This window comes from Atractosteus spatula, chromosome 28, assembly GCF_055471065.1.
Source record: "Atractosteus spatula isolate fAtrSpa1 chromosome 28, fAtrSpa1.hap1, whole genome shotgun sequence".
Taxonomy (NCBI): domain Eukaryota; kingdom Metazoa; phylum Chordata; class Actinopteri; order Semionotiformes; family Lepisosteidae; genus Atractosteus; species Atractosteus spatula.
Window position 1 is genome coordinate 11,760,081 of NC_142733.1, and position 27,223 is coordinate 11,787,303.

Here is a 27,223-nt window from a genome sequence, read left to right on the forward strand (position 1 = left end):
AAAATAAACCTTTAATTGTACATGTTAATGTTTATCTTTAGTGCTTTCCCACTTTGTCTAAGAAATGCAGCTTTTCATAAACATTTACAAACTGTATGTCATTAGCTGACTGTGACCAAGACTGCCCACATGGAGGCGCTCCGCTGGTGATCTGATCCTCAGCTTTGTGATGTCACAGAACTAACAAGTATCAACAGGTAGTTCACATGTATGTCAAAAGACTTAGAAAAAAGGAAGGAGAAGTATTTTAAGAAGTTTACAACTAAGTTGTTTATTTGAGATAATTTCTACAGAATAAAGAAATGTATGCATGATTATTTTCAAACACTGAATATGTTGTTAATATTTAAAATGTCAATATCCTTCAATAAGGAGATTTAGATTAGACCATCTTTGAGATATAGCATGATTGGGACGCAACACAATGAGGTGCAAAAATGAATCCGCATGAAAGTTGTCATTTACAATACACAAAGCCAGTCTGTTGTAATATTACTTTTTGTAACAATAAAAAGTCTAAAATGAACAGGGAAGATAGCAGTAAACAGTGAGCTGCAAGCAAAGCAGCATGATAAGATTCATGTCATGTTCTTTTGTATATATATTTATAGAATTATGCTTGAATTCTTTATACTGTACAAAACAGACTTGGGTTGTACCCTTAATCTTACCATCTTTCCAGTATAAACATGTACAAATATAAACAAAATAGTCTTTTAAAGGCTAAAAACTACATTGGACTTAAAAAGTGTGGGGGAGACATTCTTTAAACTGACATGTTTTGCTCCGTTGGACCTCAAGAGATCAACAGTATTAAAACAATAGGCTCTTGTTTGGAGGAAGTTTTGGAGAACGCCCTTTGTGCCAAATTTGTCGGGAGTTAAGGGGATGCAGGTGCTTTGTTGTAGTGCACCTGGTATCTGTGTACAGGGAGGCCATTGACATATGTTGTCTCACATGTGGTCTTACAAGGGACCATCTCCTCATGCTCCTCCCCCATCAGCCAGCCTTGCACTGTGTTCTCCATGGCAGGTGCCATGTTCTGGGACAGCCATCCCTGGTGCCACTTCTCAAAGCGCTGATGCTGGGTCCTTGCCACTGTGTACTGAGTCTGAGATAGAAACAGAGCAAGGATGGGGAACAAACAATCAACCATCTTAAACTTTTAGAGACCTAGCTGGTTAATCTCAATGTATAGCTTCCATTAAAAGGAAAATAAATTAAAGGAGATCAAAAGCATACAAGCAGAAGCTAAAAGAGCTAATGAAAAAACACCCTATCATACTGGTATATGATACACAAACTGTAATCCAACCATTGTTTTTTACAGAAAACATTTTACTGACTTTGACAAAACACCTTTTATTGCAGTTAGACCCATCAACAAAAGTCACTGAATCTGAAAACAAATACTAATTTAAGTCTGGTTTGAATACTTTGAATGTACACTTAAGAAATGTTGAAACAAGATTTCTGAACTCCTGGCTCCACTATAATACTCTGAAATCCATCTCACAACCCACAAACACATGTTTTTGATAGTCAAGTCTAGTCTATTAATACTACACCACTATGAAACAAAACAAAAAGAGAAGTATAGCACGCCTTAGAATATCAGTACGGTCATACTATTTTCAAGGTATGTAAAAAAACGTACTTTTCTGGCCTTTACCAGGGCACCTCTCCGGTACATGTAGTCCTCAGAATTCATAACGAAGACCATTTTGTGAGTGTTGAGTTTAAAGCGGCAGTCCACATTGCTGGCACTCTCGACCCCCACCTCTCGATGCCATGCCCTTCTGTTCTTCATTGCCGCAATCTGTTTCATCTGCCACTTGCGGAACTTACGGAGGTTCCTTGGAAATTTGGGGAGAAGAAACAAAATTGCGAAGTAGCTTTAGAAAAGGTGACTCTCTCATTGAAAAGGTAATTACAATAATCCGCACAGCACGGGTTAGCAAGGCAATCAATGGATGTTGGCCTCCTGATGTGTGTCCCAACAATGACCTGCTTGACTATGAGGAGTGGAGTAATGCAATACATTTGGATAGGTTAAAAAAGCAATTTAATTTTGTGGAAAATGAGGAAAACAATGGATTCTTGATCTATCTATAATGAACCAAGAAATTTTGACTTGCCTGCAAGTTGATCGATTTGTCAGCATATAACAGAAATTCACCACAACCAGCAATCTAAATCCTTAATGCTCTACATATATATAAATAATAAAAATATTTAAATTTACCATAAAACAATCCATTAACACACTGAAGATACTCTTCTGTTAAGAGACGATCATTCAACTACAATTCAATCTAACTTGAAAAATATACAATATCAAAACTATTTGTTATTTATTAATAAATTATTAAAGTATTGTTTAAGCAGAAGATACTTCTGCAGAAAACAAGTAAAACATCATCTGTTTCACGATGTCGGAATTCTCATGCTCTGCTTTAACACATAGGTGTCTCACCGAGGTAAGAAGACGGGTTTGAAGTAGAAGCCCTCTGTCTGGCTGCAATGTGCTGCCTCTGCTCCAACAAATTGCTCCATATAGCTGGACAAACACTGAAAATCCCAGATCACAATTATGCTCCCGCTAAAGTATATGCTTTTTAAAAACATGTATGAATATTTATCAGAGAAATTAATATTCTGTATAATACACGTTTAGAACTAAATGTTATATTCCATAGGCCTGACTCTTAGAAGAGCTTTCCAAATGTACAAATTGGCAATGCGTTAATAATAATGAATAATTCCCGACACTTATATAGAACTTTTAAACTGGACACTCCACTCAAAGTGCTTTACAGGTAATGGGGACACCCTTCCACCACCAGGGTGCGGCCCCACCTGGATGATGCAACAGCAGCCAGCATGCACCAGTCCGCTCCCCACACACCAGCTCTCAGTGGGGAGGAGAGCAGAGCGATTAAGCCAGTTCAGAGACTGGGATTATTAGGAGGCCATGATTGGTAAAGACCAATGGGAAATTTGGCAAGGGTTCTACTCTTTTCGAGAAACAACCTGGGATTTTTCATGACCACAGAGAATCAGGACCTCGGTTTTATGTCTCATCTGAAGTATGGCGCCCTTTTCCAGTATAGTATCCCCATGACCATACTGGGGCATTAGGACCCACACAGACTGCAGATTGAGCACCCCTACTGGCCCCACTAACATCTCTTCCAGCCACAACCTTAGCTTTCCCAGGTGGTCTCCCATCCTGCTGAGCTTCAGTGGGCTCCCAGTTGTGAGTTGCAGGGTGATATGGCTGTTGGCATTATTACTTATTATTATTATTAAGATGCTAAACCTCCTTGTGTATTATCCTTCAGAAAAGATGTAATTCCAAGGTCAGGGGTGTTGTGTTTGGCAGATTTATATGCATGCATCATCCCCTAATCTCTGTTAATCGTTAAGGTTAAAAGTGTCTTCCTAACAATATATAAAAAAGATAAAATATTTTATATACAACTTTGTTTTACTTTTTGTACTGTAAGACATGTGTACTATGTTAACTTTAAGATTAATAAGGCATCTTACATGATATGTGCGATATCAAACCCTCCAAATCCATTTTTAGTGTCCAGTAGACAATTCCACAGATTCGCATATTCCTTCCTGCTTAACTCCAAGTCCCTGAACCTTCAAATGTTGATTCTCTAGACTGCAGTTAACTAATGCCAAACGTTAGATCTAGCTTCATGCTATGCAGCTCCCACACCCTAAGGGAATGAGCCACTCATGAGCTCACTACTTGCAGTAATGTGACTTGACATTGTACCTGGACATCAAGTGGGTCGTCAGTCTGTGCTTCCTCTGTGTCCAGGAGCTCAATAGTCATGGTGACATGGCCTTTGCTCTGAATAAACATCACCTAAAAAACCAAGACTAAGTCATCTTAATGGCAGAAGTCATATTAGAGCAAGGAAAATAAGTATCACTTGTGTATGTACATTTACAAAATGTACAGAAATACAGAAGTTTTATCAGAAAATTATATTACACAAAAGCCCATGTGCATTAAACCAGTTATCTGTATTTTAGGCAAATGCATTTTTTTAGAATACAAAATCCATGTATACTACAAGAGGGCACATTTAACGTACAATAGAGTACAATTGTTGTATTTTAATATTACAATGTAATTACTAGAGCTTCAAGTACGTGGGCAGCAGGTACACATGAAAACTATTTAAAAAAATTAACCTACAGAGAATATTTTTTCTTACTGCTACACCTGGTGAATATGCAGGTGAAATGCATAGCAACCCCCAATTCCATTTTCCTAAGAATGGACTTTCAAAATTGCTCTCTCGCTAAGAACTGAAGATTCACAACTGGTAGCCTGTTTTCCATTTTCAAGAGGGAAACTTAAAATTTGGTGTCTAATTCATATCTTAATGCAAACATCATATCGCATCACTTTTGTTAATTGCTTACCACTTAAAGGGGAAGTGCATTCCCCAATTTCTCAGACTGATTATTAAATCTAAGTAACAAAATAAATTAATTGACAGCATCGCAGGATTTGACAGATTCCAAATTAAGCACAAAATCATGAACTAATGTTATGCAGTGTACGAGCGAATAATTACAGGTTGTGCAGAAGACATTTTACCGCAGAAATGTTCCAGCGTGATCTGCAAGCAGAGCTAAGAAGTAACAAGTATTATTAACAAGAGCAAACAAGTATTTGTCACCTAAACCGTGTCAAAGTCGAGACAATATTTCTATTGGACAAAAACAGATGTATGCACAAGCCTGCTTGTTTACAATGTAAACCGGAAGATTTGTTGCCTCATCCTGAATCGCAGAATATGGCATTGCACATACCTAGATATTTTGTAATGTAAACTGGAGGTTTTATACATAAATGAATTTACCTTTGTGGTTTGAAATGCAGTCATCAATGCCTATTCTTTTGAACCCTGAATTATAAAATTAGCATTGGAGTTCTCCTTTAAGCCTGGAGCCTATCCCAGGCACAAGGCAGGGACCAGCCTAGGCAGGATTCCAGTCTATCATAGGACACGCACAAACACATACACTCACACTAGGGCCAATTTCAAAGAAGACAATTAATCTACCAGCTACCAGTCTTTAGACTGTGGGACGAAACTAGAGCACCCAGACGAAACCCATGTGAATATAGGGTGAACATTCAAAGTCCAGACAGCACAGCAGGAATTGAACCCAGGCACCAGCACTGCCACTGTGCCACAGTACCACCCTACTGGAAATGTCTTCTTAAAACAAGTATTACTGTTAGTGCTCTTAGGACATCTGCAAGCAGATAAACAGAAAACAGATACCATCACTTGACCAATTGTCTAAGTACATATTGGTATTAGAGATTATATAGGTATTACTGGATACTGTATACAAATCACAATTTCAAAAATATCCTGGAACAGGTGAGTGTATCTGTTTCTGTTGAGCAATCATTACAAAAAGGTTTCGTCTGTAAAAATGCACAGAGCATATTCAAGAATATGGGGCAGTATGTAGTGGACTTTAAACAGGGAGATCAAAGTTTTACCTATTTCTCATATCAATTAACTTTTTATACCACTCCGATGATGCTTGATTAGCACACTCGGTGATGTTATCACAGTGACGAAGTACAGTGTTCCAAGATTTATTGTATATTTCATAGATGTTTAGTTGCACAATACAGAATGTATTCTGGTGACAAACCAAGCATCTCAATTGCAGAATGCATCAAGAGACACTATCACACAGTAAAATTTCATTTCACAATTTCACTTAAAAGTTAAGAATTGTAAAGAACAAACAGCATTTAAATTAGTTATTAGATCAGTGGAAATATTATGTATCAAACACACAAATAAGACTGAATTAAAGTTTCAGGAGACACCTTTACATCTAAGAAATGGATTGCATTGGACAATGATGTGGTTAAGTGAAATTTTACATTAAAGTAAATGTAAAACAGGAAATGACTGACAAGTCTAAAAATGAAGACAAGTGAGGATGATTGACTTCTTTGATGATGTAACCACAGACTAAACCTTTTTAAAGTATCAAATGAAAGGTCACGTGGATCCTAAAGTAAGCCAAGCTTACCTTGAAGCAGTTTTCATCGGCCATAACTCGCTCCGCCTTCCACTGGTAGTTTGCTTCCCAGGCAGCACGCACACACTGCGACGACAGGTTTCCGCCTGCTGCCCCACGTTTGCGCTCGTTCAGGTAGAGTTCAGCTACCTGCAGGCACACGTCATCGCTCACCAGGTGGTGGAGCTGCAGCAGTGTAATGTGAAGAACCAAAATAGTTTTATTTCACTCACGTTCCCAATAATAATTAAACAGTAACAGTATGTCTTCGTCATAATTGATGTGAAATTTGTCATTTCCTACAGCTGAATAAGTCTAAATTAGTTCATGTAGTCCAGAAAAAAAAAGTTTCATTTTCATGGAAAACCACACTGTAGAACCTTACTGGCATAAAATGAACATATACTAAAGAACCCTTTAAAGCCATATGATTTTAACACATAATACAGAGAACATGGCTTATTTAGTTTTTGTTAGGGAAAAACTTTCACTATTAGTCCCCATACATCACTGATGATTCTGAAGCTTTTGAAACGGGTAGAACATTTAAAATCAGCAATATGATTTGTGGAAATAATTAAATTGTCCTTAGGAATAATTATCCTTGTGAATACAGACACAAACTTTATTTTCTGCAAGTGAAATGTACAGTTGTCCAACACAACAATAAAGCAAAAATATTGCCAAAGGCACACAATATTTCACTTCAGGAACATATACTATAAAATTATACTAAAAGACAATTCTTTTACATTACTTAAAAGAGAAACTACAGAGGGAATAACCAATGTTCTACATCTATTACCCTTACAACTTGTGGCTCAGGGGTAATTTTCCCCAACCTAGTATAATGTGAAGAGCTGAAGTTACTAAATCAACTGTTAAAACACTTTCAATAAAAATAACATTGACAAGTGTTAAATTAGTTCCATCCACCTTAAAGAAGATAGGCAGCATTAGAAAAAAAAGTCTAATTTTTTTTAAAAAATGGTCTCAACATTTGTCCCATCTTAAATTTGTATTTCCCAAATATTTTTATTCCTAAATATTTGTAATCATAGACACCCTCTACTATCTGGCCATTACCTACAGAGGAAAGTATGGAAATAACATTTTCATTCTTAGAATGAAAGTATTCTTTTGTGACCTATGACAATCTCTCCAAAAACAATAAAAAGGGAAATTCTTTGTCTCCCTGTATGCTTGGAGAATCAGCCTGTTTGAATACTGATTTGAGCAAAACTAGACCAAGAGTTGGCTTCTTGATTGCAAGCGTGATGTGGTAAAAGGAATACAAGTTTAATCTTGCAAAAAGTAACAGGTAATAGTGTACTGTAAAATTTCTAGGTTTAATGTTCAACAATTTTTTGTGGCATAGCTAACAAGTATTTGTATATTTATTATGGCACCCATTTGTTTCACTGTTTCACATTATAAAACCTAAAATAAAGCTTTGCAGAACTGCTCATTCATTCATACATATATGCACTGTCTTTCACAGGAGACAAAGTTTCAGAGAGCTGTCTTTAACATATTAAATCTAATAGCAGATTCTAACTTAACCCTCTCTGTTAAACAGGAAAGAAAGTTTTGCCAACAAAAAATAAACAATATCAGTAAACTGATTTGTGAGACAAACTTTTATAAAGTCATTTTTAAATTAACTTAAAAAGGCTGTTTTACCTGTCGTATTATATTCTGTATCAACTTGTCAATGGTGAACCCTATATAGGCATGAATAGTAAACATCTCCCGAAGGGTGTCCTCATACTGAGTGGAATCCAGGTTTCCATCCAACAGGCTTCTCACCATATCCAAGAATGCAGGGTAATATTCTTCCAGTTCTACTTCACCTGTGAGGATCCCCCCGAAAAGTGAAACAATTAGCATAGTAAAACACTGCAGGAATGAGTCTTGGCTCATTCTCAAAGCTTTAACACTACTTATGCAAACTGCACTGAATTTGTATACACAGTCTTCCATTCATCTGCACATAGGCTGCCATCACTAATCACAAGAAATCCTTTCTCTGTGCCTATGGTGCTGACAGAAAGATCGTCCATGTTCTTCATTTGTAGATGAGAAGAAAACATTTTGCTATCACACAATTCAAAATCTGCAAGTAGAGTTAATTCTACAGCTAAACTGGTTATCCTACCCCATGGTTATCTTCCAAGACATTCTTCTTCAAGTCTATAATAAAGCTGTATGTATCACACAGATTGCTATTAACCATATCCATTAATTAGATTAATTCTTGTTAACTAGTGTTATTACACAGGGTTTCACTAGAATAATAAACGTTTTCATTCTATGATTCTATGGATTTATAACAGCAAAACCAATAATTACATTTACATAAAAAGATCTGCCAGTTGTGTTAAAAATGTGTTAAAAATGTAACACATCCACTCAATGTTCAATAAAAAGTTTCACAGTAATATATTAAAAAAAGAACAGCAAATCTTACTTGGTTGTTTGAGGCGCAGTTCCATGGCAAGGTCATTCATCTTCTCTTTCCTTCCATCACAAAGTAGCTTCTCCCTCTCCTGCTCAGCTCGGTGCTCCAAGAGCTGTTTCTCAGCCTGTCGGTAAACTCTCAGGAGTCGGGAACAGAGGATCTGGTGGAGACGTAGGAAGAAGTACCAGTTGTTGTTCACAAAGATCAAATTGTAAACATCATCCAGATCCTTCTGGTGCTCCGCTTCAGAGTCTCGTAAGTCCAGCTTCTCCCCGACGACGCTGCTGTGTGGAGAGGTGCACCGCCGCCTTCTGGTCTCGCCATTGACCTGTGACCCCAGACCCGCTTCCTCGGGCTCTGGCTCCTCGTCTGTCCATTCCTCCGTCTCGCTCAGTTCACCACGCTTGGAGAAAAAGAGGTCAGGCACGAAGTGATGGATAATCCTTTTGATGTGGTCTTTGTCCTCCTTCTGGATGGTGGGCTGCCTCTTCACATGGTAGATGATGAGCGAGGCTGCATCTTCCAGGATCTGTTTGTCTTCATAGACAAATATCATGTGGGGTTCACTACTCCGTAGAGAGCCATCTTCTGTGCTCTGCTCCTGGCGCTAAGAAAACATACATGTAGAACAGTGGTTCTTAAACTTAGCCACTTGTTAGGATTTGCTAGGGTTTTTTGCACCCCATCTTAGATTTTAAAATAATACTACCAAAGGTGTACAATATAGAAGAAATACAACCAACAGAATGAAAAGTTTTTTTCAAATTGCTTATTGAATTATTGCCCCCAAATAGAAGTCTCAACCGCTTGTTATGGCTGACTTGATTAATGTCTGGTTATGGGTGAGAGTTTTATTTTCAAAACATTTCTAGAACTTTATTCTCTTCTGACCATACTGCTGAAATAATAATTCCTTAAGACTGCATGTGGTTGGAGAGGGAAAAGCAGCTATATGGAAACACCAAAACCTCACAAAGATTAAGAATGGCATAAAATACTAACAACTCTCATAGGATAGGTTCAAAAATCTATTTTACAACTGGAAGCTTAACTCTTTAGAGACAATAAATGGAGTTACACTCATTGGAAAAAAACATTTATTTACCATTTACCACTGGTCCAAGGTATTAAGTGACTAGTTCATAAAATCAAACAGAAAACATACCTCATCATACACACTTTCAATCTCATTCATTAAGCTTTTGGATCGCAGTGCTTTGATGTCATTTTGCTTAAAATTGACTCCTTGGTGATCCAGAGACTTCAAGTAAGCTTTCTCATACTGCTCTCTCCAGATCTTGTTAAACCCCTGCTGGGCTTCTCGCCATTCCTCCTCTTTTGCTTTCAGTCTTGAGAAGAAAATATCAACATTATGTTAAGAATAAATAAAAAATATTTAAAAGGAAGACTAATAAATAAGGCAATGACTCAATAGTATCTACAACATAGGTAAAATGCCTCTTTTCTAAACTGGTATGTTTTACATAAACAATATCCAATAAAAGGAATGTAACAAACTGTCGAAGAACACAATGAAAAAGAAAACATTCTCAATTAAAGTATACATGCATGAACCAAATGCTTTAAAGATGACAACTACAGAAATTCAAACCATATCACCGAAATGATTAAATGCTGGTAGCTTCAAACAAAAACTATGCTTTACTAGGCCTTACCTCTTCAATACGACTGGCACTGCTGTAGCTGGATTTTTCTTCAGCCCTTCAATAATCTCAGGGGCTTTGTCTCCATAAATCCTGTAGATTGCTCTGCGCTGAATGACTTCTGATGTGCCTCCTAAACAGTCGTCCAGGCGAAACTTCTCTTGGTCCTCTGGGGACAATCTAGACAGCTTTTTCTGAACGCTTTCCAAAACCCGGATAGTTGCCAGATTGGTCTCTAGTACAACATCAAGCTAAATAATGGTTCAAAAGAAAACAATTGTTACACAGTCGTTAGTTAAATTTTGTTACATTGTTACATTGTGCTGAATAAACTACATTTAAAATAATTGCTTGAGTCAGCCCAGTTTTAGGTTTTGAAAAATTTTAACCAATTTATCACTCAAATGTCATGCAATAAGGCTGTTCTTGGAAGCTTCCCAACTAGTAATTACTAAACTATTTTATTTAACCCATTACTGTGTCTCATCGGCAACTTAAGTAATGATGAATATTGTCTTTATTCATTAACTAAACTAAATAAGAATGATCCAGTTTAATACTTTTCTACTTTCTGATCATACATCATTAGAACACACAAAATGAGTACTTTAATGCATTAAGTTAGACCATAGCAAAGACATATAAAGTAATTTTCAATATAAGAAAGAATAACAGGATTATTGCAATAATCTAAACAAACTAGAACCTTTAACCCAGAACACAGTTTAACATCACCAGGACACTAACTGCCTTCGAAACAAGAACTTATGTGATCCTCACTCAACTGGAAATTAACCATCACCTACTGGGTAGGTAAGTTTAGAAAATTGATATTTCTTTGTAAAGAAGCTAAGAAGAGTTTTTACTGCTGTTACTGCTCCTACTAATGGTTCAAAAAAACGCAAAAAACATGTCATTTGCCCCTTAATGGAACAGTCTTCTGTCTCTTACTTCAAACCTCTCATCTTCACATCGATGAAGTTGTTCCTCGTAGGGGGTCTTCTTTGAGCTGACAAAGGTGGAGTCCTCTGACCACGAAGGGAATGAAACCCAGGTGTCATTTAATACCTGGGCAAAATTCAATTCTTTAGCCGAGCAAATAATACTTACATAACTAATTTTAAATGTTTTTTGTAAAGTACTTTAAGATGAAAGAGCTTCTAATCACCAGCAATACAATTTATTAAAATTCTATTTTATCCCATAAACACACAGGTTGATAGGGATGTTTTAACAATTTTGGTATGACATCACATTAGGCAAATTACAACAACAGAATGATTAACAAATACATTTTAGGGATATAAATGCAAGATACAAGTTTATTTCTTTGCATCCCCTAATTGAATATTTTGCCAGAAAAGTAGATTGTAAATTTGTAGATTTCTATGTAGTATATTTAACAATCACTTTAAAAAAATGCTGATGCATGTTGATAAAACATGCTGATAAAAGTTGATTTGCTGTTAAAGAAAGAAACCTCATGAAGGTCATTAGACATATCAACCATTAAGCAGTATACTGGAATAAATTTTTAAATGGGGCAGAAGCCAATTAATTTGTCTCATTTGTGTCATGAATACATTTATTACAGCAACACCAAAGGTGAGCTCTGTATTCTTAAATGTACAGACATGTCTGATGTTTTATTTTTCAAACTAGCACAATAGGCTGCAATTTTTTTTCATGCTTTAAGAAGGACTTCAAATTTTTCATATGTTTACAAATTGTTACAGAGACTTGCCATCTGCTGAAGCCTCAGACTGCATCACACTTCTTGCCAAACCATGGTTAGAAATAGTAAAACTTCCAGCCTTATCACCACAAAAATGACATACCTCCTTGCAAATTGCTGTTCTCCCACTGCATTTTGGCTGCTGGTAGGTTTTTGGCAAAGCTCTATAACTGGACCCTAGCCGTTTACAGGAGGCATAGTCAATCTCCCTTCCTCCTCCCTCAACAAATCTGTCAGAGAGCACTGAAGATGTATGTGAAAGTTCCTTATCTCCCAGAAAGGACTTAAATTGAGCATAAAGCTCAGGGAATTTCCTAGAATATAAGAAGTAAAGAAAAGAGAGAATAAGGTAAAGAGCTTTGATCATAGATTACTTTTCTTGTTTAGAAGTATTTTTGGCTTCAATATTATAGGAGGAATTGTGATCAGAAACAACATTTAGAAAATTATATTACAAAGGAACCTAAAGTACAAATTCTAGTGACTGACAACAGTCTAAAAAACACCTAAGATCAAACGTAGGTCACTGGAGTTGTACATATGCAGATATGTACAACTATGTTGCAGATATGAGAGTTCAATCAATGCATACAGTTACATGAATGTGGTTTTGAAGACTTTTTAAGATGCCCCTGAAACAGTTAAGTATTGTCTTTTCTGGTATTACCCAAGTTCTAATGAACTATTTTAAGAAACATGGTGGGAATTCTTTTTTCTGTAAAAATCTGCCTGCAAATGTATATTCCTGTTATTGTGACTGACTCACCCCAGAAACGGTGTTACAAGTTGCAGCAGCTCAGATCCAGACACAACTTCCTGATTGAAAAGGGCAATACATCGCAAAAAGTTCTCATACACTTCTTGGCTTTTGAATAAGCGTCTCACCTGGTTTAAAAAGAAAAAAAAAAGTCAGTATTTATTCTCTTTTCTTCGTAACTGGAATTTCCCTTTCAGTTTACTAAAAGTGAATTACACGAGAAAAACAACAATCACATCAAGCTACACCTTCAGTCATCCTCCCGACTCAAAACCTACAGTCTAAGAGCTACTCCTGCCAACAAACACAGTAATATGGTTTGGAATATATGGTTGCACACTTATAGTCCTTCATTCAATTCTCAAATTCAATACTTTATTGCCGTAACAACTAGTTGCATGGTATTTGGTTTGGTGAGCTCATAAAATTAAAATATATAATAGTAAATAATAACATAAAGCCAGTATTAGACAGTATCCTCCCAACACATCTTCATGCACTAGTTCCACTGTATGTTTTTGAACCTTTTTTTCCCATAAATGAAAAATAACTACATTCTGTTTGCTCATCATGTTTTATGTTGCCAGTCAGCAGGACTTTCTCAAGTAGAATAAGGGAGTCACTCAAGGCCATGTTCCACCACAGCCTGTTCAAAACTACTCCCATTTCCAGAACAGCTATTTAGAATCTGAGACTTGGTACCTTATCAAAGAAAGCAAATTCACGAAGGACACCATGCTTCCCAACAGCAGCGAAAGACTGATCTTTTGTACATGAAAACTTCATTTTTTTCTGAAAAGAAAAATAATAAAGTTCTTTTTACTTTAAATTAATGAAAGAATCTGTAACAAAGAAACTAATTGGGAAACTTAAAAGTTATCAATGTAGATAAAATGAAGATAGATCTGTCATGATTATGTTTCAGCTTTTCTTTTTATTTAATGTATGAGACAAATGCTAGATTAAAATGTTGCACTTCAACTTTTTTTATACAAAATAACAGCCACTTCTATTGACAATTTTGTCACCAGTTAGCATGTTGCAATGAAACCTATAAAAATAAAAACTGCATATAGGTACAGATGCAGCCATTCAAAGTTTGAGGTACAAACCCGTACCGCACGCAAATACGCACGAACCACCGCGACGTACCGTGGTACGTGATTGGCTGGCCAAAATGACGGACAGGGGCACTCGTGGTGCATTGGTTGGTAGTGAAAAGATTTAATCATTTAATCTGTTTACTGTGCACATTTAAATCTGCTTAGCATTGAATATTTATATGGTATTTTACAAATAAAGGGAATTTTTAGTAGCTGAGCATAAAAAGAAGAGGAGCATAATGCATCTGAAGGTCATAAACGATATTAATTTAGGAACATATTATGTAAACTGTATATGGCTGGTATTGGTAGTTTAAAGAAAAAATACACACCAGTATTCCATTTCTCCCTAAACATTTTAAGCATCAAAGTCTTACATGTGGTTATTTCGGAAACGTTTTTACATGCTCCTTCTAACCGTATTACTGTATGTTTATATACTTTGTGAAAATTGATCGTTTTAACCTTTTCTGCGAATGCGCTCATTATCGGAGTAAACAAAAGCATACTTTTAGAATTTGATTTATAGGGAATATAATATGGAATCACGTATCTAAAGAAATTAATAACGGTATAATTATATTCAGCTACTGTAGCACAAATAGTATAAAACTTTCCATTGATATGTGTATTGCTGTTTCAGTGCTTGTCACATGACTGGATCGGTGACGTGATTTCTTAAGTGACTGACTTATAAGCGTGAGGTCGGATGTTCAAATCCAGCAATCGCTATGAGTTTTCTTTTAAAACTCTTTTTTCTTTGAAAAACTAAAATAGCAAATATTATTTTATTACCTTCAGCAGAGGTGTCATGTGGGGCAGCAGCATAGGTCTTGATCGTTTTTTACTCTGTTTTGAAAAATCTTCCATTTTTTTTAGGTGATCTTTTCCTGTCAATGAACTCCCAGTAAACTGAAACAAAAATAAGACCAGCAATATGGCTGTGCTCAAACACAGTGCTCTCATTCTTTTGTTACAATTAAAAAAAGAGAAGGCATCAAGGGAAAGTAAAAAGGTGACAAGCTTTTGACTGACTCTGTGCTATGCGGATGTTCAGAAAGGAGAAGGGTTCCAGAGCTCAGCATCGCATCGCATTGTATTGACACGGGGTCGATGTACGGTAGATATCCTGTGTAAAATATCTTCAAATTCAAAGTCTGTGGAGTCGAATATTTCCTCAGTGTAGTCATGCTTTTCTACCAGCACAGGAACTTTGTTAAAGAAATCTGAACAGAAAGAATTTGCCGGTCTCCTGGGCTCCTGTCTTGTCTCCTTGCTCTATTTCTGACTCTTCCCCTCTTTTTTAGGTTCCAGCCTTCTCTTTAAAAAAAGTCAGGTTCCCTGCATCTCATCTGGGCTCAATAATTATTAATGCACTTCAGGTGCAATTAAAATGACCAGATTACCTTCCTTAATTTAAATACAATATATTATTGACACATGGAATAATATTAGAGGAGACTATTTAAACCCAATTAAACACTAGTTTAAGTGTCAAGATATTTTGTTTTCTTTTAAGTGAATAATACAGCTGTATACCAATACAGATGCCCCCCAAGACTGTTCTTTCACAGGTACTCTACATACTCTTTATAAATGACTGTTCATCAGCATCAGCAAGGTCACATCCTTATATTAAATATGCTGATGACACTGCACTTCAGGTAAGTGTAAAAAATACAGCAGTGCTTATTTTTATGAGAAAATGAATTACTACATGTTGATTACTCTGTTTTACAACAGTGTGATCCCATCCAGACTATTCTCTTTTGCTTTATTAGTGTATGTGGTAATATGCAAATTAAAGAGGGTTGGCAAGATATAGCAGAAGGGGGAGCAAACACCAACAGACTTAGAAGCTCTTTAATTCCTGCAGCCATAATACTGTACAATAACACTGCCAGATGTGCATTCCAGTTACATCTACAATTCCACAACAGTTCAAATGTACCGACTCATTGTACTGTTGTACTGTATCTTGTAGGATTTCAGATTGTATTTTTTCTGTACTTGTATGAATATCTTTTCTTTTTATTGGTGAAGGTTTTGAAGCAATATTTCCAAATGAATTTCCCAAGTCTTGCATAATAAAGGTCTTCTGATCTAATCTCCAAATAAATGATTTTCATTACATGAGAGGACAGGATTTAGTAGCACTACAGTACAAGATGGAACAGGAAGTTGTCTCACAGGATTGGACTTGAACATATTTACTCTTCATAGTCATAGTCTTGAACATAGTCACTCTCCAATGGTTGGCAGAAACTGGTTAAAATAAGAAAAACGTATTTACCAGCGATCGTTTTGCATCGGGAAGGAATTGTCCAAATTCAGAAAGCAAGTCCTCTTGCCCTTTAAAGAGGCTAGCAACTTTAGAAAAAACTTCATCTTCAGTCATCCCACTTCCAGGTCTTCCCCTAGACTCTTTAACATCCAACTGTTCCTTCTGAAAAAAAAAAATCACAAAAAAATTAAATGATAATTACATTAGCCTGTGTTCCAACCTTCAAAAGACCTGGAGAAGAGAATATATTTTAATGACAACCACTACAGACAGGAACTTTTGGGAAAGTTGGAGCAAGGCCAAAATTAGGAAAACAAAAGTGCACACTTTCAGTTGTTTCTCAGTACTTTGAAATCGGTTTAAAGCATGTACTTTCAGTCACAATTGTCAAACTGTAGTTTGATACTGCAGTTCAGAAGTGAAAAAGTGTAAAAAATAGTGCAATCCCGGCAAACAATGGGCACAAGGTAGAGATCATCTGAAATTCAGCACTGCCAAGAATGCATTCTATTTTTTGTGCCCATATTGTGTAAATGTTAGATAAAGGATTGAATGCATCTTAAAGACTTCAAATTTTACGATTGAAAATTCTTATAGGTCAAGACTTCCCAATCAGAGCTGGGCCAAATGCCATTCATTTGACTCGATTAAATTTACTAGCTTTACATCTTCCCACCTATTTCGGTACTGGGGAAGGTCAAAAGCAGGTTGAGCTTGAATATGTTAAATGCACATTACTGTGGGAGTGACTGGTGGGGGATCACGATTAAAAAGAGTGTGAGCAAATGCATTTTGAAGCAATCATGTTTTAGACAGTACTAAACAGCTAAAAGATTATTAACAACTCACAGAAAGCACCATTTACAAAAGCCTACCTGATACGTGTGCAATATTTCTAAAAACGATCTGTAAATCTCAGGATGGTCCAGAAATCTGTTCTTGATCTTGTTGACATAACTGATGGCACTGTCAAACTCAACAGGGCTGGGGTCTGAGGCTGGACATGTGGACTGAGCCTGGTTGTCTTTGCACACCAAAGGCAAACTCATCTTCACTGGATGGTCAATGGAGCTGTCCAGAGAATTATTACTTTCAGTTTGGCTGCTACCAGTGCTAACCAGAGAGGAGGTGACCACAGCAACAGATGCAACTGTGACAGGGGTCTTTGCATGACCTGGAGACACCTATTAAAAGTAAAAAAAATTATTGCCGAATGCAACCATATATAAAAGAAAAACATGTCATTAAATTATGAATTAAAAGTTAACAAAGAAATTTATCCAAAATAAACAATTATAAAAAGGTGATATAACTTTTTAAATGTTGGTTCAGACTTTGCTTCCCATTTTCTAATGGCTTTCAGAAGCTTCTGTACTCTGTACTGTGTCTGTGAACAGTGTTCCATTACGTGCTTCTTGTGTGTGGATTTCAGCTTCTGTGTTGTGAAGGAGACAATTAAATTGGTGATTAAGCTCCTACATACAAGACACAGTAACATCTCTTTAATATTGACAGATTTACTCAGAGGAGAGAGGGTAAATATGCTGGACATTGTCCAAGATCAGATGTAGTATATTTAGCAAATCAGTTCAGAAAAACAAATACATAAAGTACAAAATCATATCAACTTGGTAGGAAATCCTCAGTCAAATTTCCGTGTCTACATTGTAATTGTTTCAGTCACGTTCCTGTCCATATTACTACAAAATAGCTTTAAGACATCCTCTTACTACATTGCTTTCCAGTATGATTGGAAAAACTATAGAACAGCAGAGATATTTTAAACTTTTCTTAGATATTCTAGAAAATGTGAAGTCTACAGAATGATATCCTTTTATCCTATTTTGGTTGTGAAGTTTATTTAAGAAATTATTACATACAATATATATTGTTAAACTTTTTAAAAAATAAAAATAACAATACCCCACACTAATCTCATAACCAAGTCATTTGTACATTTTTTCCTGGGGTAACAATGTGTGGCCACCAATAGCTAAATTAAAAACATTCGTAGTCAAACATGATACACAGTAAAAATTATTTAGGATGTAAGCAGAGTAAGCAGTGTCAACCAAGGAAATATAACCCCACTCTGAATACATGTTGTGGAGGTATAATGTACTGCATGAATCAACTAGTTATCAGAACCAAAAACCAAAATATTTGAGAACTATCAAAAAGTAGTTGCATTCTAAACAAACAAAAGCAGTTTCTATATCTAAAAATATCACTGTGCAAGACTTTGGTCTATAACGTAAAGAAAGCACTGTACGTTAGTTATCAGAACCAAGCTGACCTTACATCATGATCAAACAGACTTCCTGTATTAGGAGGCACATTTGTACCTATTTGTTTGGAACAACCTTTGCAAAAAGCTTAATCACAATTTAGCAACAAAAGCAGCCTGAACACTGAACATTGATATTTTAACTTCTAAAAGCATCAATACCCAAAGACAAATTTACTGAATTGAATACTGCAGGGTCAGCCTAATCCCACACTCCCAGCAATAGCTCAGGCTGAATGCCATGAAGGCAAGACGATTCTTCCTTCATAGAGATTAAGATGCTGCCTTCAATCCAGAGTTATAGGAATTAATAAATGTCCCACCTGTTCTACAGTTAATTGAGATAAGTGCAACAGTTTTAAGAGTTCTGATGATCTAATCCTGTTCCAAAGAGGCTTCAGACATACTACGGAGATGTTAATGCAAGCATAGCAATATTATGTTCTATATTTGACTCAATAGAAGCCGGAGGCTCAATTTCTTTTAATCTAAGTACTTGGCTTGTTCATAACAGTGTCTTATACAAATATACTACAAATCTAGCTGTGGTCATAGGTTTTACCTTATTATGGTGAAAGTTCTTTTTCCAACAACTGAAGTACAGTTTCTGTTCTAAATTAGAACGAAAAAAATATGGAACAAGCCCTGTAATTAAGCATTAACTGACTTCACATAATAGTGTTAATTTCATGAGTGTTATGTCTGTAAAGGCTACATCTATGTTTCGTAACAGTTACATTTTGGAAATCTCTAATTTTAGAGTTGAAAAGAGTTAAAGCATCAACTGAATGCAGCACAAGTAATTATTTTCTAATTTGTTAGAAAGCCCAATAAAGATGGAAAAACAAATCTGCAAACATATATACAGTATATATTACATGTATTGGAAAAACTGGTAATCTGATATTACCAATATGTTGGTAATTCAACATTATTGTGTTATTTTTTTGAAGGAACGTTTTGGGACATTCGTACTAAACTTACACTATCTAGAAACAGCAAATCAAAAATATAAGTTGTATACACTAATGACAAAATTGTATACATTTAATTAGTATGATCACTAGATAAAAACAAATATAATTAATAGAACCATTGAAGGCATTATTTATATTCCTGTAAACTGTAATGAGAACCCCCTTCATTTTATTAATTGCACAAGAACAAGAACTACTCTGTAGGGTTCGGTTAGAAATTATGAACACCAGCAGATCTAAGATTGGTTTCTTAAAACAATTTGGATTTGTCACAACCTAAGCAGGCTCTTTTAAACTGGAAAATGCAAGTCATACACATTCCAAGGCATATCATTACCATCACAGAAATAGATATAATCGTGACAATGAAAAGCAATTTACTCTCTTGGAGCTGCACCTATACAACATAGAACAGATCAATAATCAGCAAAAGAATGAAACAGCTAAGTCACATCACAGTCATCCTTAAATATGAAGAGAATATATTTAAGTGCCCTCACAAGAAACCTCCACGCTCACACATACAGATTAAAAAAAAAGAGACAAAACTAATCTGACAACATAAAGGGATATACCAGTAGGTGTGACATGGTACGAGGATGCCACAGTTTTGAATGCCAGAACAAAAACAAACTTATTTCCACAGTTTGAACTAAGATGAGAGCTCAGCACTCACTGGCACAAAAAGGAAAAGAAAGAGACGATTAATAAGAGAAAAGAGGTACAAACTGTGATAAGACACAGAAACAGACTACAGAAAATTTATCTGCATTTTCAATTTTTTTCTTTAGTAGGACAATTAGATATTTAACAGCTTAGAATTTTTTTGTGGATAATTTTTTGTGGCTAGGAAAATCAGAAAAACTGTGATTTCCAGCTTGGAGCAAATGCTTCTGTAGAGAATCAACACATTTCCCAAATTATGCAGAAAAAATGAATAAAGAAAAAGGTCATATAAATGTTCAGTTCCCTGAATTTGCATATCACAGCAGTTTAACACGGTAGTCTAACTATGCAAATCTGAACTTTGCTTTTCCATGAATTAGAACCGTAAAAAAATACTGGTCTCTCAAGAGGCCAGAGAAAGAAGGAATCTATTCTAAAATGGCTTGATAAACTTGACAATGTCCTTTTCAACCCTGAGATTATGTAGATTTGAAATAAGAAGATGATAATCTTATCACTCATCTGCTTAAAACAAGACAGCATGCTTAAAGGAAAAAAGCAGTTATAACCTCAATAAAAAGATTTCTTGGTAAAGTTGGTTCAATACAGGGAATTTAAAAATATTTAAACGAGGAAAGGCGCATGTCAGAGCCAAAGCAGCCTGCCCAATGTCTCACCGAACAATGTCAAGGTGTCAGACACTTCTAAAGTCTCCGGAGTATCCATAGACATTTTGTGGAGAACAGAACTCCATTTAGCTTTCTTAGCTTCTTTTTATTTCTCATCACTGGAACTGGGGCTCACCAGTACCATGGCAGGAACATGATGTTTCTTCTCGGAATGTGATGTAGTAGGAGAGGAACTAAGATGGAATCGGTAGGATCATTGCTTCAATTTTGGAGAATGTGGATCAGACTCTTACCGTCTTCCTCCTTTTTCTTTCTGCTCTCCCTTAAAACTACGGTGTCACATCAGGACCTGTATGCAGTTTTAAATTTAACTGTATGGAAAACCTTATTCATAAGGTTTACTTAGCTCAATCAAACAACAGCCGACCAGTGTTACAAGATTACTACACACATTAACTGAGCTCAAAACTCACCTGAACAAAGAAATAATGCTTGATTTAGAAAATGTCTGTTTCAACCTTGTCTCAATCTGTCTCAGTAATCACGCTGTCATATGTTCAACCTAACTAAAAGACACCTGGTCTTCTTAAACATAAAATATCACACACTAGACCAATTCACTAGCTAAAGCATTCTGAGATTTATACAGACCTGGCCTGACAAAGACGACTGGAGAGCAACTACGCCATTCTTAGGTATTTCTATTCGATAGCCTGGTGGTAGAAAGGCATTGAATCCCAGTACAAGGTCAGGATGTCCATGGAAAAGCTGGGAAACACGGTTGATTACACCTGGTGTGTCAATGCTGAAAAAAAGAGAGAATTAATATATTTATGACACAAACAAAAGATTTAAGCTTATTTCTCATCTTTAAAAAACAATTCTGTAAAGAGGAATGGGCAAAATATCCCCAAACCAATGTGAAGCACTGACAGCAGCTGTAGGAAATATTAGGTTGTGAGGTCATTGCTGCTAAATGAGGTTCCACCAGTTACTAAAAGTTCACATACTTTTAGTAATTAAAAATTGTATGGAGAATGAACAAAATAACTTTGCGTAGTTAGGAAAGAAGAAAATATTGAAGTTATAAGGTAATGGAGCTTTATATGATGGTATCCCATCACAGACATCCACATAATACAAAGAAAATATTGTAATGGCTTGCTGTAAAAATAAACAACAAAACCTGACAAATAGAAGGCAACATTTTCGACAATAGCAGAAATGTGTCTTCATTGCACATTAATTTGCGATTCAGCAACAGCAAGGGTCATTCATAAAAGAGCTTGGAAAATGGAAACACGCTATATAGCCAAACAAAAGCCTTGGAGTACTGTAAGGAAACCATCCTTTTAACCAAACATTTGCATTGATTAGTGCATGGCTTCATTACACAATCATGTTTATTTTAATTATATAAATAAACTATATCCTTATTTTTTATAAATGTTAAGCAACCACATGCCTTGTGATGATGACGTGTTTATAGTAAAAGGAAGATAATACTACGTGTTTAGCATACTTTATGGGAGCATATCAAGTCTGCACATTTACCATCTTCCATATTCCAGTGGGGCACAATGAGCATAAAATAATTAAAAAGGGGTTCAGGGACATAAGAGACACTTCTTTATACAAAGAGTTGTAGGTATCTTGAACAAGGTAGGATTGAGGAGGATGATAAAAATGCCACCATAGCAGCTCACTGCTTGTAGGACATGATTGCTTTTGTAGATAATCAGAGCAAGGTGCCTAAACCACTTTGTCTACTGCTCATTCAAGAACTTCATGTCAAACGTTACGTGAATGCTTTAATATAACTCTTTTAACCAGTCTATGAATCAAATAGGTGACCCATCATGCCACAGATTTGCCCGACGATTTTTCTTATAATAGCTTTGAATATTTTTATTTTCCACACAATAAGGGAAAATGTACAAAGTACACAAGCTCAGGTGAACTAACTGGCACTTGCTTTTCCTGAGCATGATGGTTTTTTTTGCCAAAGTAAACAGCAGAAATATACAATTAACTAAGCAGCCAAGTCTACAGTGCCTCTTAACTAGGGCCTGACCAATAAAGAGAAATAAACACCTCTATTGCTCAAATTGATCTAAAGATCATATACTGCTATAGCAATGATGGAATCAAAAAACATTACTTTCTTACCTTTGTGATTTGAATTCTTTCATTATGTCCAGAAATTTGTTGTATATCCCAGGATCATTACCAAACCGAATTTTAACTTGGTCCAGATACGATAAGGCATCTTCAACCTAAAATTAGAAAGCAAAATCTCATTTCAACTTTCATTTTTTTCCCCAAAAGACCCATTGGGTTAAATTACTTAAGCTTTTCGACACCACTTCCAATTAATGCTGATGACAGTAGTTTTCAAAACAAATATTTAGATTTTTTTCAAAATGAACAATTTAGAAAAACATTTTTTAAATATGTCATGAGATACAGAAATGTGGAAACTAACACAGTAATTCTTATACACAAGGTTATAACAATTTAACCATTACCCTTTTAACAATAAGCACAGAAAATGCTGACAGAAGCAGCAAAAAAACAAAATATTGTAAACATCCTGCATTCAGGCAATACAGAAATGTTTAAGTTCACATTTAATCATTTGTCAAAATAATTTATTTTACACTATTTTTTTCTACTAAAAGATAAAAAGATTATTTTAATTATAAGTTTACAACATGATTTAACCTTATGTCAAATCCTTCAGAAATGTTTTTAAGAACAAAATAAAGTGCTCATCTTCCTACAAGCTCCATAACCCCTCCAAACATTGTGACAGGGTAAAATCTGAATAGAAACATATCCCCCCTGCACACAGTACACCAATGTCATCAGTCCTTGCAATAAAACAATGATGGAGCGAATCACTTCATAACTCAATTAAAAAATGTTGGTAGTGCAGGAAAATGTTTGTGAAAATGACAGATCTAGTTTTGAGATATACTGCACATTAATATGAATATTGTTCCATTTCTATAAGTACTCACAGGTCTGTATAATGTATATCATTCATATTTGTGTTATATAAATTAAAAATATGGTTAGAAATATACAGCTTGTAAAAAATGTAAAAATATACTGTATACATCATGTTTCAATGTGTGCTTTTACGCTTCATGTCATATTTACAATCTACTGCAAATGCAACACAGTATAAGATGCAGTCTTGAAAATATTAACAACAAACATAGAAACAGACCTGTGCTGATAAACACGAAGTGATTTTAGAAACTTCAGCAGAAAACACTAAATCCCTTCTGCACTGGTGGCCCTGTCCCATTGTTGCAGAAGCTGTAGGCTCACTGGCTGCACAGTTGCTCTTCTCATCATGACTAGCAATTCTGCTTTTTGAGCCTTCAAGCCTGGCACAGCGCTGGGTCAAAAAATACCTTTTTTTTTACCAGTCTCCAATACTGTGCGATAGGATAGCCGCTAGACCATTAGAATTGAGAATGACCTATATTGATGGGATTCACATGAAACTGCTCAAGTTGATGGCATTTTACACATAACCTGTTTATCTGATCAAAGATATACCTTTTATGGGCAAACTGGAAAATAACATCAGGCGAATAATATGCAACCGTAAAAAACAAAGTGAAAAGTTTTTTTTTTCCATCTGGGCTAAAACCCTAGCCCTCGTTGGCCCTTTTTTGTCAGTGCAGGAGATCCTAGAATCCAGTCCAGTCAGTTCTATGAACGTCTGACGATAAATGCAAGAGCAATTGAAAACCATCGGGATCTGATTTGAAATAAAAGAATTCCTTCAACACAGGTCATTCTCAATTCTTAAACTTTGTTTTTTAAATGCCTAGATATCCCCGAACATCCTTCCTTTAAAATACACGTCAATGCGGTAATTGTCTCCAGAGCGTGTTAGTAACCTTGTTCTTTTAATTTAAGAATTAAAAAAGAGAGAGCATGCTATACTGGCTATTACTGTGGGATTATATTTTCTCCATTACAAGAAAGATCAGAAAAGAAAATCGCAGTATAAACCTGAAAAAGATTTGAAGAAGATACATCTTAGCAAAAGTGAGTGTTATTACCCTAATGATTGGTATCCCAGTTATCGAGACAATACAGTAGAACAAAATATGACAAAACCACAGTTACAGAAAAGCTTGGCAAAATGTTCAACCCGAGCATTCCCTCTACATCATTTTCCTTCCAAAGTTTTTAACTGCAGTGCAATTGATTAAAAAAAAACAATGACAACCTATGTACATAAAGTGATACACAGTGGCGAAGAAACGTGACCGTTTTGAAGTGTGCTCACAAACCGTCTCCAGGTCGGCAGCAAAGCCTAGTGAGCAATCTGCATCTAAATCTGCACTGTGTATAAGATCTCCATTGCATTTCATTTAAACAGAAGCACCTTTTGTCTCGTCAGCTCGTAGGAATGAATATATAGAGAAAAGACACACAGCTCCGTAGGATTCATTTAACAAAGAAAGTACCATAAAAAGAATTGTAGAAGAAACGAAAATACAGTAAAAAAAGTCCCGTTTGATTTTTGACTAGTTTTTAATAATCCACTACACATATCACTATTGCTAGTTATATTAGTTATCTTTTGGGAAAGATCTCGCTCAGCTGCGTTTGCTCACCCGAATCGTGCATCTCGCAGGCTGACCACATCGCTGAACAAACAGCAAGAAGACATTTTCTGTTTTTCTTACCTTCAGTTTCTGAAAGTGTTGTTGCTGGACTTGTTTCTGCACTACATAGGCCTTGTCCTGGATGTGTTTGATTTGCGGCATGTTGTTATGAGCTCGAATTTTCGCCATTGTCCCCCAATTCCTCAGAAAATATCTTGGCCTGCGAGTGAGGAGAAGGAGGGGGGCGGAGGGTCCCAGCGATTTAAAACGCCATTGTTAATACACACTGACAGATATACAACTCACGTTTAAAATCGACTGATACATCGAAGAGTAAGACAACGAATACTCAGATAATCGCCCCAAAGCTAAAAGGGGATAATAAAAAAATAATTCTGTCTCTTTAAATTCGGCGGCGGGGTGCAGACTTGGCGTCCGGAAACAGAAAAAAAAAACCAGCGCGCCTGCGCAGAGCAAAAGCATTCCCGCGCTCGGCGCTTTCTGCGCATGTGTGAAGTTTTGCCACTTTCCTCTGGAACTTGTCAGCTGAGACGTTGGTGTCATATGTATTGTAAAAAAATATTACGATCCCCCGCTCCCTGGACGGTATAAGCAAAGAGGAGTAATTGCTTGAATAGGATGTGGCATAAATTCCATATATTTTGTAACACAATTTTATCCACTTTTAGTTACGTACAGCACACACCTTCACTTATAAACAGCCTTTAAAACATATTGGGACAGCAAGGTCAAAACTCATTTTTGCTTTAAGTTTAAGCAATTTGCTCTTGAGTTGATGAGATTAACATGAATTATAAAGCCAACAATCTAAGTTTATTGTTCTGGTACTTTCACACATGACTTTTTTATGTACTGTTCTGTTCTGGTTTGTTCTTTGTGTGTTCTGGACTGAGTAACTCTTCTTAGTGCACTTCTCACTGTACTGATTGTATTGTATGTATTGTATTATTATTATTGTATCATTCGTTACACTGTTGCTGTGTTGTCTGTGTTAAGCTGCTCCTCACGGGATCAATAAAGTATCTATCATGCATTTGCTCATCACATAAAAACACTTTGTATAACCCAGTGATTTCAAGAGACCAGAAGTATTAGAACACTTTCACATTAAATACATTTCAGAGTATAAACGTCAGTAATTGGTTTCATATTCCATTGAAACAGTAAATGCATTAATTTTGAAAGAAAGGGTAGGTTGGATATACTGTGAAAATTGTTTAGGTTGTCCAGAGCCATATTAGTTTCTTTAGGCACAGGGGTGACTACAGCACTTTTGAAGACCGTTGGTACCACACCAGTAGCAGTGTATGACTTAATTCTGGTTCTCTTTCTATACTTAATTTTCTTAACTTCAGTGCTGCCTTTGGTACTGTTAGTCACAATATCTTACTTTTCTGTCTTGAGATTGCATTTGGAGTATCAGACATTGCTCCTAAATGGTTCTAGTCTTACTTTACTGTTTGTTGTCACTTTGCCTCTCTTGGTGGTTTCAGTTCTGAAATTGGACTTGCTAAGTAGGGCTCGATACTGGGCCCCCTACTTTTCAGCATTTATATATTACTACTTGGTAAGCTATAAAGATTGCGTCGTCTAAATCATCATTTGTATGCCGATGATACTCAGATCTACAGACATAGATGGATGGACTTGGTTATGTGCGAATATGGCTGTTCTCAATGGTTCTCTGCACTGGTAGTACACTCATAAACTACAAGTATTAGTACATGGTACATGGTATGAAATTTGTCTGTGTGGATTATTTTACAGCTTGTGAATGTTCTAATCGCCACTCAGTTCAGTGACATGAGAAACCTAAAGAGGAGATGATACACAGTGGCACTGATACATAGGAGATAGAGTGGAGTTAGTATACATTTACACTGACATGCTTACAAAGAGTACATACACACAGATA

The 27,223-nt window shown here is 36.0% G+C and overlaps 1 protein-coding gene across 1 annotated transcript; it reads right to left on the reverse strand.

Moving 5' to 3' along the window:
- Positions 1-245: 245 nt before the first annotated feature.
- On the reverse strand, positions 246-25,742 carry sin3b (SIN3 transcription regulator family member B). The gene is made up of 19 exons (XM_088907694.1): positions 25,369-25,742; positions 22,820-22,926; positions 21,302-21,455; positions 16,967-17,275; positions 16,101-16,253; positions 14,603-14,719; positions 13,407-13,496; positions 12,714-12,832; positions 12,051-12,261; positions 11,164-11,280; positions 10,225-10,463; positions 9,714-9,897; positions 8,558-9,155; positions 7,771-7,940; positions 6,100-6,273; positions 3,794-3,886; positions 2,477-2,571; positions 1,658-1,856; positions 246-1,111 (listed from the first exon to the last, which is right to left on the reverse strand). The coding sequence occupies exons 1-19, from the start codon at positions 25,474-25,476 to the stop codon at positions 881-883; spliced, it is 3,468 nt and encodes a 1,155-aa protein (XP_088763820.1). The 5' UTR covers positions 25,477-25,742; the 3' UTR covers positions 246-880.
- Positions 25,743-27,223: the final 1,481 nt, after the last annotated feature.